Source organism: Xyrauchen texanus, chromosome 25 (genome assembly GCF_025860055.1).
Source record: "Xyrauchen texanus isolate HMW12.3.18 chromosome 25, RBS_HiC_50CHRs, whole genome shotgun sequence".
NCBI classification, from domain to species: domain Eukaryota; kingdom Metazoa; phylum Chordata; class Actinopteri; order Cypriniformes; family Catostomidae; genus Xyrauchen; species Xyrauchen texanus.
The window spans coordinates 31,703,849-31,722,021 of NC_068300.1; the positions used below are offsets into that span (position 1 = coordinate 31,703,849).

An 18,173-nucleotide genomic window follows, 5' to 3' on the forward strand; every position below is an offset into this window, starting at 1 on the left:
CTGACATGCAATAGTGTAACTGTCATGGATTGCGTGTCTCAGCATTGCACGGAAAGCTGCTGAAATCTCCTCATGTATCACGTTTGTCATGTCTCTAGCATGGGTAGACCTGTGAAAACACACCTCAGGTGTGTCCCGCTCCTCATAGAAATCTCCCACTGGCATGCGAGGACTGAAGCTGAAGTGCTCTCTTGAAACCCCATGGAGAGTATCCTGATGTTTCTGCAGATACTGGACAACGCATTCCAAAATAGAGACATTTGAATTAATTGAATGTAAACGTCAACATAAACATCTGGTTATAATGGTTAAATGCATCACATTGTAACATGTAAACCAGACAGGAGTCTTTCTACCAGGTGCAGATTCAGTTTCAGTGTTGTGGGTAATCACTTGAAAATGTGTGCAGATCTAACAGTTCTCACCTTGATGACCTCAGGGAATTGCTTCATTCTCCGGCCGCAGGGGCCATAGTACCACGTCTCCCCTTTCAGACGGTCCTCAAACATCCGCACTCTAATCTCTCGCTTCCAGCTAGAAAATGTGAAATACGAGAACCACGTCAAAACAAGAAGAGTACAACAGAACAAAAACGAGCAAGCATGGCATGATTTAACAACTGGCAGGCATGAAAACTTCTCAGGGGTAAAAAAAAAGGTGAGAAGGATACGCCAGCAAAAAAATCCAATCAACTTTATTTATATAGCACATTTAAAAAAATAACAAGGTTTCCAAAGTGCTGCACAAAGAATGAATAGAAAACATAATAACACATAAAACACAAAATATAGGGGCCATTTTAATGTGTGGAGGCAAATTCCACAAAACACACAGCGGGTTTTATTTTTTATTTTTCGCCTGAACCAGTCTTTCAAGGGCCCGTTTTCTCCGTTTAGCAGCATGTCTCAGCCTTGCATTCTTCTTCTCTTCAGCTGCCTGTTTTTTGAGATTCTGAGCACTACTGGATCCTTTGCAGCCACAGTTGAGTCTCTTTTCAGACTGCAGCTGCTGGCGTTTGTTAGTGGTTCCTGCTGAACGGATGTTCTTGCAGAGTGTGCGATCCACCTCCTCATATTTGACATCATCTCGTCTGAAGAACTCGACTGCCGTCTTCTCCCTGGATTGGAGGGTGTACTTGAAGGTCTGAATGGCTATTGAATCATTATGGGTAAATATACTTTATGGCGTTTGCCTAGTACCATAATAGCGCATATAAAAATCGAGCGCTCAAAACCGTATCCGCGGGCGTAAAACCGTCCTCGCGAGGGAGCATTTCTGCTCCGGGCGTACACAGAATAGTATCTGGACCACATTTCTGCTCCGGGCGCACACAGAACATTATCTGGAGCGCATTTCTGCTCCTTGTGCATGCGGCTGTGACGAGTGCTTTTTCAGACATATTATGAGGGGAAAAATCATTGTCTTATATTCGGACCAGTAAGGTACAATACAATTATTATATTAAAATCTGTATCTTTCTGGCCATGATCGTTTAAAACGTATAAAGTGCATTATTAATTTATCAGCATCGTATTCAACAATGTAAAACGGAGGTCAGGCTCATTTCTGTAAAAGCTAGCAGATAGGAGCTTGCTCCTGCTTGCATTAACTTACATGTTATGGCGTTTGCCTAGTACCATAATAGCGCATATAAAAATCCAGAGAATCCACAGTCACTTCCAGGACAGTGGTGACATGCGGCGCATGTGGCAGGGCATCCAGGCCATCACCAACTACAGGACAACATCAGTTGCCTGTGACAAAGATGCCTCCCTTCCAGATGCGCTGAACGACTTCTACGCTCGGTTTGAAGTGCAGAACGACGTGATGGCGAGGAAGTCCACCCCTCCTCCCAACGACCAGCGTGCTCTGTCTTACCACGGCAGATGTGAGGAAAACTCTACGTAGAGTCAACCCACGGAAGGCTGCTGGACCAGACAACATTCCTGGCAGAGTGCTCAGAGGATGTGCAGACCAGCTAGCAGATGTTCTTACCGACATCTTCAACATCTCTCTGAGCAGCGCCGTTGTTCCAACGTGCTTCAAGGCCACCACCATCATCCCCATGCCAAAGAAGTCTTCAGTGTCCTGCCTCAACGACTACCGTCCCGTCGCACTTACACCCATCATCATGAAGTGCTTCGAGAGGCTCGTCATGAGGCAGATTAAGACCCAGCTGCCCCCCTCACTAGACCCACTGCAGTTTGCGTATCGTTCAAACCGTTCAACGGACGATGCCATCACCACAACCCTCCATCTGGCCCTCACCCACCTAGACAATAAGGACTCATACGTTCGAATGCTGTTCATAGATTTCAGCTCAGCATTCAACACAATCATTCCCCAGCACCTGATTGGAAAGCTGAACCTGCTGGGCCTGGACACCTCCCTCTGCAACTGGATCCTGGACTTCCTGACTGGGAGACCTCAGTCAGTCCGGATCGGGAACAGCATCTCCACCACCACCACACTGAACACTGGGGCCCCCAGGGCTGTGTGCTCAGTCCACTGCTGTTCACTCTGCTGACTCACGACTGTGCAGCAATGCACAGCTCGAATCACATCATCAAGTTCGCCGATGACACGACCGTGGTGGGTCTCATCAGCAAGAACAACGAGTCAGCATACAGAGAGGAGGTGCAGCGGCTGATCGAACTGGTGTAGAGCCAACAACCTGTCCCTGAATGTCGACAAAACAAAAGAGATGGTTGTTGACTTTAGGAGAGCACAAGGTGAACACACTCCGCTGAACATCGACGGCTCCTCTGTGGAGATCGTCAAGAGCACCAAATTTCTTGGTGTTCACCTGGCGGAGAACCTCACCTGGTCCCTCAACACCAGCTCTATCACCAAGAAAGCCCAGCAGCGTCTCTACTTTCTTCGAAGGCTGAGGAAAGCACATCTCCCAACCCCCATCCTCACTACATTCTATAGAGGGACTATTGAGAGCATCCTGAGCAGCATGCATCACTGCCTGGTTTGGGACTTGCACCGTTTCGGACCGCAAAGCCCTGCAGAGGATAGTGAGGACAGCTGAGAAGATCATTGGGGTCTCTCTTCCCTCCATCAAAGACATTTTCAAAAAACACTGTATCCACAAAGCAACCAGCATTGTGGACGACCCCACACACCCCTCACACAAACTCTTTACCCTCCTCCCGTCTGGCAAGAGGTACCGAAGCATTCGGGCCCTCACGGCCAGACTGTGTAACAGCTTCTTCCCCAAGCCATCAGACTTCTCAATACTCAGAGACTGGTTTGACACACACACGTGTCCTGAGTTGCACTTTAATAACTGTCACTTTATAACTGTCTGCTACCTCAATAACTGCTATGTGCATAGAACACTATCTCATAGTATGTTATGTTTACATTTTTAGAAACTGTCATCTTTTTGCACTACTGAGTACTGGTCGGCGCTGCACTGTCTATTGTCCTGTTCATTGTCAGTAATTTGTTGTACTGTCCTGTACTTTTTGCACATGTTTGCACGTGCACGTTATATAGGTATATATAGGTAGTTTATATAGGTATTTTATTTCGTTGTGTAGTCTCATGTGGTCCTATGTTGGTCCTTTGTTGTTTTTATGTAGCACCATGGTCCTGGAGGAACGTTGTCTCGTTTTGCTGTGTACTGTACTAACTGTATATGGTTGAAACGACAATAAAAACCACTTGACTTGACTTGACTTGTTGTATAGATAACGTGCAACAAGAGAAAGACACCGACACGTTTTATCCTGTTGTTGACGTTAGCCTATATTACATCCAGGTTGCTGCCACTCGTCTCCATAAATGAACAATTAGCTTAACAAAAATTATTGGTTAATAACAAATGAAATTGGCAACATCACTGTATCTGACAGGACAGTTAACATTGTAAGCTAACTTACTTACCTCAGGTTTGCTTTTCGACATGCAGTTTGTTCGCTGGTGTGTCCAGTTGTCAGACTCGCAATGTAGCAGACTTTGAAAAAAACCTGCCCTACTCTGACTTGGATTGGCTGTCAGATTTCGGCATTAGGAGTGATGATTGATTAGGCAGAGCCTAAAGTTGCGAAGTTTACGTAACAATGCAGATTTAGTAGGTAAATGCTGACCACGACCCCTGGTTAGGTTCCTAACCATAGCTTTAAAAATGGCCGTTATCGGCTGTAAAATGGATGAAGTACTTTTTTTGACCAACGAGAAGCGTTTTCTGATCTGACTCAACCCAAATAATTTGCAAGGAAAGTACCACCTCAGGAGCATGTAAAAAGAATTATGGTTTTGTTTAAGTTTTAGTTAAATCTGGAACTAGTTCATGTGGTTGGAAAACAATGAGAATCTGAAATAGTTCCAGGAACTAGCAAGTTCACACAGTGACAAAACACCTTATCTGTGGATACTTCTGATATTTGCAACCCTCCTTGTCATGCACTACTTATCTGGTACACTGACTGAATGTTTTTATGAGTGTGATGAAACATCATTTTGTGGGCAAGTGAGTTGCGTTTGAGGTCAGAGTTTGTTAAAACAATGATGATGGGACAGAATATTCACACTGGTTGAATATAGTACTTTGTAAAGGCAAAATACTCTTCATATATTTGTGTTTTGGTGTGCATTATGTTTGCTCGAACCAAAATCAATATAAATACGTCGCTTTAGACTACAAGTCACACGAACTTTCAGATAATAGAAAAATAAATATGTAAATTATTTTCCTGAAAAGACATGCAAGAAAACTCTGAGCAATTATAAATAACTAAATAAGTCATTATAAGTCACCACCAGTCTCTATGATATTCTAGTATTTAAATTAGGGCTGTCAATCGATTACATTTTTTAATCGAATTAATTACATGGTGTCCCGATTAATCGCATATACAAATATTTGCTGAGAAAGCCCCTCATATAACAATAATTCAATATATAATAATGAAATAATTATACATAGTAATCTTTAAATATTTGAATTGTTATATATATATATATATATATATATATATATATATATATATATATATATATATATATATATATATAAAATAAACAAATATTCAGATAATTAAAATGCATTACATTCTTGTGGCAGGAGAGTTAATCATTGATAATATAAAAAGCAGCTTTAGAATCCAATGAATTGTTTACTACCATATTATTGATCATAATCCAATCATTGGCATACAGTTCACAGCAATCCATTTCACAAGTGAATCTGTCAATCAGTCGGAGATTTATTGTGAGGGTTTGTTTAGGGACCCGTCAATTTACACCTGTGCTAGACATTTTTTGTTGTTGAAAAAAACAGAGGTACACATAGTTTTCAATACTACAGATATATTTTACAATAATGCCAAGACATTATATTCATTACATAGTGCAATGCTTTTCAATGCTTTGGAGTTGTTGGAGGTACAAAGAGTTGTTGGAGGTACAAAGAGTATTTAAATAATTATTATATTAATAATATTTCAAGTCTTTACAAAAAAGTGCAAATAGGGGCTTTATAGACATAAATTTACACTTATGTATTAAAAACTTGGCAAGAAAAATAAACAGATTAGTCTTAAAATATTAACTTAAGTTATCAAATCTGTGAAAACCAAATAAAACGTCTTAATAAAGCAAAGAAAAACTAGTTAAAATAGAGATACGTACAAACAAACAAACTTTTCATCTACAGCATTACAGAAGGAGCAAAGTGGATCTATTTCAGGGAGCATGTTTCTTAAATAAAGATTGACTGGGTAAAAACGCTGTAACAGTTTAAAGGACACCTCCTTAACCTGGTTGGTAATTAAATACGTATGAGGTAAAGACCGTACGACCTGCGTCAGACATGCTTGTGTTGTGTCATGTCATAAAAATAAAATGTTTAGGTCACTGTGTCGAGTTAAATATAGTTTAATACTCAATCTTTAAAAACATCTTAAGATCCCTTAAAGATCGCATTTGCGCTCCTTCAAGTGTTTTGAACGCAATAAATTATTTTCTTCACTGTTTAAACTGTGTTGCTCACACAGCTGAAATTTAAATTACTGCCCTCTGGAGTAAACAGGTGGTACTACAAGCTTGAGTTTCTCAGTTAAGCATTGCGATTAAAATGTGTACATTTTTTTAACGCGTTAATTTTTGTCAAATTAATCGCACGTTATTAACACGTTAAACCGACAGCCCTAATTTAAATATGTCTTGGGTCCCACCTTCAATGTAAATCTTTGGAATAATAACACCACTCTTCAATAAGATTTCAGGTATATTGTCCGTAGCACAAAGGGTGTGGAATGAGTCTCATGCCAAAGTTTATTACTTAGGGTTTTGTTATTTTAAGTATGAGTAATAGCAGTAGTGATGCTTGAATTGGCAAACACCACTATTTTACCGTATCATTTTGGGGAATGTGTTAACTGAAGATGATGACAATAATAATGCAACTACTTTGAACAAAGGAAAGCTCACCCATGCTGCAGAGGAAATTGGACTTGCTCCTCAGATGCAATCCTTCGCCTTGGCGTGTCACCTGAGAAACAAAATTTCAAACACTCAAACTTCAAAGAATTAAAATTTTTGGGTGAAATAATCCCTTTAAAATTACCAAATTGTAACCCATAATATATAGATACCTGCTGTGGAGCTGCCACCATCATCATCTGCAGTTTTTGCTTCTGCAACCTCAGGTTTGGATGATTTTGCTCCCTCTTTCATTTTACGCTTCCTAATCTTCTTGGGTTTGATATCAGGGCTCTCGTGATAGGTCAAGCTTGAATCGTAGACAAAGTTCATTGGCTCATTTGGAAGTTGAGGTGGAGCATTTGAAGGAGTTGAGGTATCGATAAGGACAGCCCCTGATTCCTGTGCCTCTTTAGAGAGCCTTCTCTTCTTTGTTGCACTTGGAGGCTTCTCCTCATTTTTCTTTCTCCTCCTCCTAACTTTTCTCTCTTTTGGAACATCAGAGGTTAACTTTCGCTTCTTGGGCTTGGAATCAAGAGATCCTGTGGAAATAAATTGGTGAATTAATACAGCCTACAGCACTTTTGTATTTGATTAAACTCATATTTTGTTGCATTTAATATTGTAAACCATTTAGAGCTGCAAATAATGAATAATTTCATAATCTGTTGATTTTTGCACTTCTTAAGTCACATCACTGACCTCACTTTTAAACGCTTATTAAATTTGTTGTCAAATATTTTGATTATTGATTATTTAAGACTTCATCGATTAGTTGATGCAGCCCTAAAACCATTAAATATGCAAATATCATAAAGGAAATGTGGACAGCGCATTCACCTTCAGCAGTTGTCTTTGGAGTTCTGGGTTTCCGTGGCTTTTTTAATGGCATGCCCATTAGGATTTCAGATGGTGGCATGCGTGTGGTTGCCCCATCAATAGAACCACAGACAACCACTTGCAGGTCCTGAACTTTTATTGCCGAAATATCTGATCTTCTCTCACCTCCAGATATGCCTGAATTACCAAGTCCACTCTCATTACCTATGGGAAATAAAATACCTAAAGACACTGATGTCTGTTGTTCACTCAGTTCATGTCTAAAAGCCTAAGCACCACATTAACTTTAAGCCTAAAAAATGCTCCAAGAAAGCTTATAGCTACACCAGCTCAATTTCACACAACATTGTGTTCTGTGATATGCCAGAATACAACGCAAGTGCACATTGCTGCAAATGGCTCTAAAGCGGCCATTGGAGTTTAATATTTCAGGTCAACTACTGTCATCGGTTTGAAGAGAATCTCAGAAAGTATGTAAAATGGGACCGCACGCTTACAAAGGGTTGGCATAGAGCACTGGTTCCCAAAATGTTCTAAACTGCTGCACCCCTTTATGGTAACCACTGAAAAATAAACAAAATATGATTTTGAAAACACTGCGTTGTTTAAAAATAATATAAATATTAACAAATTAAAACTAATTAGCCTTGAAGTGTTCAAGCTTCAAGCTTTTGAAGTCATTTTTCAAAAGCCAAAAATAAAATAGAGAACAGAGTAAACAGTGCTTTACGTTTTTCAGTAACAGCAACAATAAAACATGAAAAAATTTGTAATATAAAAACATCAAAATGTAATCTAAAGCAAAATACTTAAATTGTTGACAATATTTAATTTATAATATTTAAGGTGTGATTAACGATATCTAATAATCTAATAGACATTAATTAGGTATGCTAATATTGATTCCATGCAGTCAGTTTTTGACTGAGAAGCCTAAATTTCGTTAAAATGTATTGAGCTTCAGGCTACTAAAGATATCCAGACATAGAGTGCTTTTCTTGTCAGTATTGCGGTTTAATTAATATCAATGATATGTCTAGAAGGTTCCATTTACACATCGCAAAGATCAGATATTTGAGCTAAGATTTTTGTCCTGTCTGCTTACACTCATGTAAATAATACAGTATATTAATGGCTGTGTTAATGATAATATCACGACAACGGCAGATTTTGTCCAGTCGGTTTACACTCTCGAGGGGCATTTTGACTAAGAAGCATTCATAGTGAGACACGAGCACTCTATAGAGTATGCGCAGACACACGCTTGTGAAACAGCATGTGGGTACCCAACGGAGTCAGTTCTTGGTACTGCTGGTACCTTTACCATCGGTGGCTATTATTAAACTAATCAGAGATTCCGTGGCACCCCTAGTCAGTTGCGGCACTCGGTTTGGAAACCACTGGAACAGAGCATGTTTTAGAATTGAGGTATTAATGTCCAGACTTGGACTCATACTTGATAAAGTTGGATTCGAGAATATACTCAAGAAATGAATGGTTGTGGCCCTGCTACAGATAAAAACTTACAGTTTTCAGTGCTCACCTGAATGGGAATTCATGCTGCTTTTCTTTAGATGGTAAAAATATATTTTAAGCAACACCGTTTTACCAAATAGGTGAGACCAACAAAAACATTAGATAATACAGTTAAATGATGGATTGAAAATCTCACCTTTTGCAGATTGGGCAGAGGCATTAACAGATGCAGAGAGAAGGGAAGAGCTGTATTGTGAGGTTTCATTTAGGGAATCATCCAGCAGAGACATGTTATCTTTCAGGGAGGTCTCCTCAGTGGAACTGCTAGAGGTCATGGAGCTGTTCAAGTTCTCTTCGATGAAAGAAGTGTCCCTGGAGTCATCAATCGTGGACCCTTCTGTAAATTTTGATTGGTCTTCAGTCTGGGAAATGCTATAAGAATCAAAGGTGTCCATCATAAAACTTGAATCCCCAGCTCTTGAGCTTTCAAAGTAGGTTGACTCGGATGCCAAGGATGGGTAGTTCATTGATGCATCAGTGCCAAAGGTATCATATAAAGAATCATTTTTTATATTATTAGAGTCCTTTTTAACAACAGGCATAGTGTCTCTTTCAGCTTCCTTTGGAGCACTGAAAGCCGGTTCAAGGTTTCTACCATAAGTTTGCACCTTATGCATTTCGGATTGTGTCTCATTGTTGGACAATGAGCTGGAGGTGGTGCTTTTGACTTCAGTTTTGCACTGGGAATCATTCACTTCATATTTACTGTGAGTTTTCTGAGAAGAGAGCATTTCTCCAAACGTCTGGTGCTCTACTTCATGAGAACCTATCTGGACTGGACTGCGAGAAGAGGCAGTGTCCACATTTGCTGTTGAAACATTGGGAGGTGCTGTGGATGCCTGAGAAGAGCTAACAGCAGAAGTAAATGAAGCCATTTGAGAGGTGTGAGAGGCAGTATGAATAGGATTGACGACAACGGAAGGAAGGGTGATTTTATCTGCAACAGATATTGGTGTCGAGGAAGCAGCAGGATGTTTAGGACTCTGGCCTGTTAGAGGTGATGCCTCTTGGGGTCCTTTAAGATGTGCCAATGCAGGAGCAGACACAACAGATGGGGATGCAGCTAAAGATAGAGGTGTTGGAGAAACCCGTGGACTTTTTGACCCCTGCATCTCTGTCAGAAGTACAGGAGATGTTTGAGGAGGTACATGCACCACTGGAGGGTGCGTCAAGGTCTTAAAAGAACATGTCACAGACTGGCTGTGAGAAACAGGATGTGGAACTCTCTTAGGAGAAGAAACTGAAGGAGTTGTACAAAATCCTGAAGGTGAACCCCCTGCTGTCGGCACAGATGCATTGACTCCGACAGCTGTCTTAGGAGGTGTGGATAAACCTAAAAGTTGAGGACCTTCTGAAGATGATGAAGAATTTGAATGCTGACTGGAAGCAGGTATAGAGATTGTTTGAAGAGGAAGGGTTGATGTTTTTCGAGGAGAACTAGCTAATAGCGGAGGTCCAGAGACACGGGGAGGACTTAGTTCCTTTACAGAAGCTCCCATCTCCTGATGTTGCTCTAGGTCCATAGCTGGGTGCTGCACACCCTGTCTACATTCAGCAGAGTAATCAGAACCAGGGGGCTTGATGGGGAAACCCTCAGATTTTGGAAGCCTTTGGGATACAGAGGTTCTCTCTACTCCATTGTAGTCTTTATCCTTTTCTTTAAATGACTCATTCATATGAACTGGAGAAAAAAAAAATGCAAAAGGTATTACTTTAAGATGACTAAAAACTCTTAAAAAAAATTATAGACAGAAAGACATAGATTTATATGGCTTTGTTCAGACAAATGGCAAAAATAAAGATTTTTGGCCTTTCAAAATGAACCCCAATGAGGGGAATGAAATTGCAAGATATTCCAAGAGAATTCCAATGGAATAATTCATGGGATATAATTCACGTGACAAGATTCCAAGACGACAGTGACTGTTGTGTTCTTCACATTAAAATAGCATTTTAAACAAAGTCTAGAAACTACAACACAGCACTTTAAAAACTGTTAACTGTAGCGTAACCTCATCACATAATTAATTACTTTTGCATTTACACATTCTTTGAATGCGTTTAGAATCCTTCCCTGACCACCTCTGAATGTGGTTTCAGTGATCTGATCACAATCCGATCAAATGGTGTCTTGGGTGCATTTACACCTGTCATTTAATGTGCTCAAGTACTATCTGATAGCAACTCGATCACCAAAAACACATTTTAATGCAAGGTTTACATAGGGCCTTAGATTTAGTTTTTAACTAGTACATCTATGTTGCTTTAAAATAATACAGGCCTTTCATCATCATTCAAACATATTAAGCACTCATAACAATGGGCCGTGATTCTTGAAAAGAAAAAAAATCATGTCACATGTTAACCATGCATAAACCTTCATAAACTTCAATTATTAAATAACAATGACAATGCAAAAAAACATTAAAGGGCTTTCTTGAGAACTGAGATGGAGAGTGTATGTGTGTGACAGGAAGAGAACTTATATAAATAATAATAATTATATAAATAATAAAGAAAAACACTTTGACCCTGTGGCCATGTTTACACCTGGTATTAACATTGTCACAGTTGAAAAGCAATGAAAACAGGCAAAATCAGGGTACAAAATGTTTAGTGAAATGCTCATGGAGGTAGTCAAAACACATTTGTCAATGTCATTAGTAAACAGTTATCCATCCTGATACGTCCTGTACAACAAAGAACCACCAACTACTTAACTGTCAATCATCCAATGTGCTAAAACAAGAACCTTAAACTTTGCTGGTTCTATGCGGCTTTAAAATAAAATTAAAGTTTTATTGTAAAAAAAATGGAAATGCAGACATGCCCAAGACTTAACAGAACATTTTCAGTTTGCCTGACATCAACATGAAGTGACAATGATAATGTAAATCATGCAGATCTGAAGTACAGTTAATACAAAAGCTTGACTAAATATAACATTTAATAAATAAAAAACATCAGAAAACTAATAACATCATAAAATAACGTGTCTACGTTAACGGCATAATTTGTCTTTTTTTATATCACAAATTTTCAGATTCAAACTTCTGCTATAATAAACTACAACGCTATAAAAATCACTAAAAAAACATGTCAATCAAATATACAAACTTTAACCAATCATTAGAGATTTAGATTTATGTTCATAAAATGTATATATGAAAGCTGTCCTTCAAAAGAAATTCCTGCGCTCCTGAAATAATAGCATATAAAAAGAATAAAGTATTAGCTAGCATTAGTATTATATTTCAGTAGTTATGGTGTTGTTAATAGTTTTAGGGACTGTTAATATACTTCATGTTCATTTTCTGTGTTTTTGACAGGTGATTGGTGATCAGCTCAGTTCACCAGCTCAAGAGAGGAACACTACGTCTGGATTATCTAATACATTCTTGATTATTCTTTTTGAAAACATTGTTAGTGCACTGTCTTACAGAAGTACTTTTTATTTCCTAATTTTTGTAAAAAGTTAGGTTTTGATTAAAATAATTTATCATAATCTTTTTCTTATCATCTTCGTTATCGTTTATGAAATAAAAATACCCCTAAAAATTATCGTACATTTTTTTGTTAACGAGATTAACAAAGAACACGTTGGTTTTCAGATAACTTTAATGAATTGTCATGCATTAAACACTTTGACAGCACTTCACCACCCTTACAGCGGTGTGCTGTCAGCAGAGGCATGTGCCAAACTCCCATGAAAATATAAACGAACAGACATAAACTTTGATAGTGAATACAAAGTGCTCCGGCTTCACTTTACATGATCGTGTAATGGTAAATATTCTGGTCAAAGCAGGTTCATACCAGAGGTGGGGGGACTCGAGTTACATGACTCGAGTCACAAATTTAAGGACTTGTGACTTGCTTGACTAAATGAAGAAAATGACTTGACTTTGACTTGAGAACCAGCGACTCGAGACTTGACCAGCATGACTCGACAATGACTTGAATGTTTATTATTATTATTTTCAATAACTTAAACAATAATGAAATGTGTTTAAAAAAAAAGTTGCAACATCAATTAATTCATATGTAAATATGTAAGCCCGCCAGCACCACTGATATGCATCTGAACAGTTAACACTGCGCTCACAATGCACCAAAATGACAGATGATTGGCAAATTCCCAAAATAATATCCTTTGGATATAAATATTTCGAATTGGACCGTGTGAATAAAAAAAGTATGAAAATATGCAATGCAAAAATATTCGATACAACCACCACAACCGCATCAGACATTTAAAAAAAAAAACACAAGGTAAATAAATAATTTCATTATCCATAAAGATTCATATGTAAAATTACTGTTCAAATGTACATTTTCAAAAACAACGTTTTTCAATAAAATAAAAGGGTTATATTGCCCATAGACTACTCAAAAATACAAAAACAAACAAATATGCAAACATTTGGAGTTGAGTACACGGGTTTGTGCGGGTTTCCATAAAATTACTTCATTTTACAATTGTTCATGAAAAATGTAACTTTGCTTTTGGGCTGGGTGATATGTAAAAATATTTTTAAATAATCGCATTTAAAATATTGCGATATCCGATAATATGGTGAATATATTTGCTTGATTGATTTTGCTTTAAAAATTAAAATAATTTACTGAAACACAAAAAAACTTAAAAATACATCTCTAAATTAAAACTGCACTTTAAACGAAACGAAAAAGCAATTAAAATAAAGAAGAGATTAAAAAAAATCTTATAACCACCTCCCCAAATACAAACATTTACAGTCTCCAACGGCCCCATTTGCAATCACGCAAGTATCACAACAGGTGAAAAATTACTTATAGCCTACAAATTAAGATCTAAAGACAACTATAAATTTAAAGATTATTATAATAATCATCATAATAAATAAGGCTAATAAATTATCTTGTTCCAAAAAAAATTAAAATAAATAAATGCTGCCAAATGTGTGTTCTTATCAAACGTGTTTGTATCGCCTTTGTTAATGCTGCCTAAAAAAAACCAAAATAGAACAAAATTTTAGCTTCAAGGTGAACATGTCTTGTATTACTTTATGATTTAATAATTTTCGTCTTTGTTTCTTTAATACAAAGATACCTGTATATATTACTGAACCTGCGGAGTTGCGTTCACAATGTGGAAGAGCAAACTGCTCTGTGGAAATAAAGCAAAACTCACAAGATGATCAGAGATCATTTGCAGCATTCTCATGGATTATATTATTCTTCTAAACATTTTTCTGATGAATGAAACATGTAAAGAGTTATCACTCCTTTTTATCTACGCTTGTTTCGTGAGACGGGGCGCGTTGCACGCCTCTAAACAAACAGCGAATCAGACAAGAGCACTGACAGCTTTCTTTTGTCTGTTCTTATAAATATAATAAAGTGTGTTTCTTCAAGCGTGTCTTTTTGACTAACAGCATTTCTTGTCATGTATCACTCCGAGACGTCTTACACCCATCTGTTGTGGGCAGATGAGCAAAATTACTCGTGTATTAAATACATTTGGACGAGGAGCTCATGAGCTGGATTATGCCTCGTCGCATTTTGCGGGTGAAATTTCACACCCTTGGTGCACATAAAAAATAACATACATTCATAAAATCGCTCGTCGAAAATGCTCTGAACAACAAAGATCAATAGTTATTGGGAAACAAGGCCCAGAGTTATGATTGTTGCAGAAGCGCTTTCATCGCACTCACGAACAGCAGAGCTCACTGCGCATCGGTGGCTTTTCTTTGATTGGTTCTAAAATATAATCACGGATCTTTTTGTCTAATTTCTTGTAATACATCACTCCGAGAAGTCTTACAGGTAGCCCTCCACAGTGGCTGGTCCATCAGCAAAATACTCTGCATGAAAAATATGCATTTGGCGGGTGTTCATTTCAAACCTTGTTCACCAGGAGTGGGCTGTATGACAAATTTGGAAGGAAATCAAAACTGTCATTGACTTAGTTTTGCAATCGCACATACACTTTCTGTTGGAAAATGATCTCTAGAAAGTTTAAACGATCATGTGTTGGTGAATGGTGAGACAACCGGCGAGCCACTTGATTTTTAACAAAGAGGCACTTGTCGCTCGTGACCCATAGGTTCCCGACCCCTGGTATAATGCCTAATAAAGTAGTGTTTATAAGCCCAGGGCTGCTATGTGTGCAGGCATTATCAGGGTAACGGCTATATTACTGCTGCATAAGCGCCACCTACTGTAAGAGAGCGAATTTGCATATTCATTCAGCCCGTCTGTAATTTTTGTTCTATTAATGTGAAAATCTGACTGCATTTTTACACAGCGTACATGCAGTGTTATATATTTCAACCTATTAATTCTAAAAATCTAAACAATTCAGATAATGAGGTATCTAGAAGTATTCACAGTATTTTTAAGTGTCCACAATAAAAATTCAGTGCATGTTCATTAATGCAATTTACTAATATATATATATATATATATATATATATTTATTGCATAACACTTTACTGTTATACAAATCATATAAAAAAAATGAATGTAAAAGATATTTATATAAGTTCATCTTCTCAGTGCAAAACTAAATATTTATTTCAAAAATTAACCTCTATTTATTTTAGTTGGCTACTGTGGCTTGACTCGACTTGCTTGAGGTGAGTCACTGACTTGACTTGCTTGATTTGTCTGCACTCCGCTTGAGACTTCAGACGAGACTTGATGGTTAAGACTTGAGACTTGCTTGTGAATTGAACATGTGTGACTTGCTCCCACATCTGGTTCATCCACAAGAGGAGTAGATGCATGCTTACTCTTATGTGGAGTGATAACATTATTAAAATCTAAAAGATTTTGCTTCATGGGAAATAAAAGAGCTTGTGTTTAATCTAAGGGCATTAAAATAACGCATGAAAGTAAAGAAATTAGGACAGAAGTATTTTATTATTACATAATATAATAATAAATTTGCATTAATTTTTTTCAAATATAAAAATATATGAGTTCCAAACAAAACTGTTTTGTAAATGTAAAATTGACCAAAACTAAAGTTGACCAAAAAGAGACATACAGAATAAGTATTTCAAAATATTTTGATATTTAAAACATAATTTTTCATGTCATTCATAAGTTTTTAAAGACTTAAAAGGAAATCATAAATCCCTATTTTATTATATGATTTATATATTAAATTAAATATTAAAAAAACAAAGTGTGAGGCACACATGCACCTTAAGAAAAATGACAGTTTTATTTTTGACAATTAACTGGCAACCAAATGTAATAATCATGATATGATAACCCTAGTCTACCTCTTAGGCTTATTTTTTTACTTTGCGATTTATCAACATGCAGTAACACACTGACGTAGTGAGAACTGTATGTAGTAAAAAAAAAAAAAAAAAACGAGACCCAAGACAAAAGTTAATACCAGCTGTAAATCGGCCCCATGTTGCATTTCCAACATGCTCACTGAGATAACACATGACGGTCTTATCAACAGACCCTCAAGCCAGTTCATGGTAGTAGCTCACCTTGCATCTCCCTGCTCTTAGGAGAACCGCCATCAGGCATTGCAGAAGGAGACATCACAGGAGTCTGCATGTTGAGGGGACTACTGCTGCCTCCACTGCCAATGTGATGGTGCTGGGGGCTTCCTTGTGGAGGTGTAAAACTCTGTGCAGTGGGTAGTATAATCTGATTTTGGGGTTGAGATTGAGGCTGGGTCTGCAGTTGGGACTGGTGTGATGAATGCTGGAAATATGGCATTCCATTAGGCATCATACTATATTGCTGCTGCTGCTGTGGTGGCTGCTGGTGTGACTGTTGTTGGAGATGATGCGCCGTTGCAGGCTGGTGCTGCATGGATGGAGGCTGCTGGTGATGCTGGGACAGTGGGATGCCAGGATGCCCCTGGTTTGGATATGCCCCAAAAATGCTGTGAGAGTTATATCCCATGGGCATTGAAGATCCCCCTTGCTGCTGCTGACCAGGATTCTCCCTTCCCCAGTACTGCGACCCAGTACCGGAGGGCTGCCGGGAAGGTCCCATACTGCCATTGGCCTGGTACGGTCCATGCCCCTGAAAGTTGTGCTGAGGCTGCTGTGGCTGTATAACCCCATGGGAGCCTGGTTTCTGCACTCCGTGGGAAAGGCCAGGGCCTATAGCTGGGTTATATTGAGACTGACCCCACAGATAGTCATATCCCATGCTACCTGGGTGGTGATGGTTGCTCATATGAGAGTAAGAGGAAGAAGAGGGAGGCTGGGCACCAGGCTGACTGGTCCCACCTGCAGTAGTAATGCCGTTCACATTCATTTCGCCATTCAGATCTGTGTGATGTATTGGGATGATTAAAAGTGGAAGGGAAAAGAGTACTACTGGGTATGTGCATCACATTTATGGACTAATAGACATGATAGACCACATAGAAAAAAGATCAATAACAGAATACAAGTCATGCTAGATGATAACATTCCCCTCTTAAACAATTCATAGAAGATAAATGCTCACTTTTCCCTTGCTGGGGGAAGCTCATTGAGGACCCGTTAGTAAAGAGAGAATCTCCTGAGGAATGCTTCAGTCCTGAGTTAGCTGACACAGAAGAATGAGGCCCATAGTTAAAATGATTATTAGCTTCCATCTGTTGAAGAAAAAAATATTAGCAAAACAATACCTAACAACACATTTATCCACAGTTGATTGATGGTCTTTATACAGAAAATTGCCTTTAATAGACAGTGAGAGGGGTAATGACGTAGACCGGACTCCCTAACCTGCTCCCCTGTGAGAACAACTGTTCTTAATGTTTCATAAGCTCTTGCAATACGCACTAATATATATATTTAATTTTTTCAGATCAGTGGGATTCTCTATGCTCCTATATGAAACAGAATAACTAAACCCCCTAAATGGAGAAGGGTATAGCTGCAGGCCAAATCACCACTGAAGATATAGGGAGTCCCTAACCCTTTCCCTAACCTTAACCATGCGTGGAAGTGACGCCCCTTTTTGGAGTTGGTCCAACCCCCTTTTGAAGTAACCCCACCCCCATTTAGAGGTCTCTGGCCTGTAGCTATACCTACTTGTAAATTTGGGGGACATAAACCCCAAACTGTACATCAAAATCCCACAGTTATCACATCCAATATTGGACAAAGTTGCAACATCGTGATAACTTAACCGGACTGACTTTCTTTGCACAACTCCTACTTCCTAAACTAACCACAATAGCAGATTTAACAATAGCCAGCTCCTTCACATGATTCTTTACAAAAACTTAGACTTACTATCTCTCATCCAATATTAAGACTGAGCTTTGAATGTTTATAAACCGGGGTGGCACAATACTGAAGACAAGTGACTTAATTTAAATCCTAATGATTGCATACACAGAA

The 18,173-nt window shown here is 38.4% G+C and overlaps 1 protein-coding gene across 2 annotated transcripts in view; it reads right to left on the reverse strand.

The window, feature by feature from the left end:
• The window catches only part of LOC127618835 (bromodomain adjacent to zinc finger domain protein 2A-like), a 61,680-nt gene that overhangs the window by 41,832 nt on the left and 1,675 nt on the right, over positions 1–18,173 (reverse strand). For both annotated transcript variants that reach the window (XM_052091479.1, XM_052091478.1), the window contains exons 2-9: positions 17,290–17,419; positions 16,311–17,108; positions 8,948–10,492; positions 7,276–7,479; positions 6,609–6,977; positions 6,445–6,505; positions 426–534; positions 124–231 (exon numbers count right to left, since the gene is read on the reverse strand). In XM_052091479.1, coding sequence (XP_051947439.1) covers positions 124–231; positions 426–534; positions 6,445–6,505; positions 6,609–6,977; positions 7,276–7,479; positions 8,948–10,492; positions 16,311–17,108; positions 17,290–17,419 — 3,324 coding nt within the window. The remainder of the gene's footprint in view (positions 1–123; positions 232–425; positions 535–6,444; positions 6,506–6,608; positions 6,978–7,275; positions 7,480–8,947; positions 10,493–16,310; positions 17,109–17,289; positions 17,420–18,173) is intronic.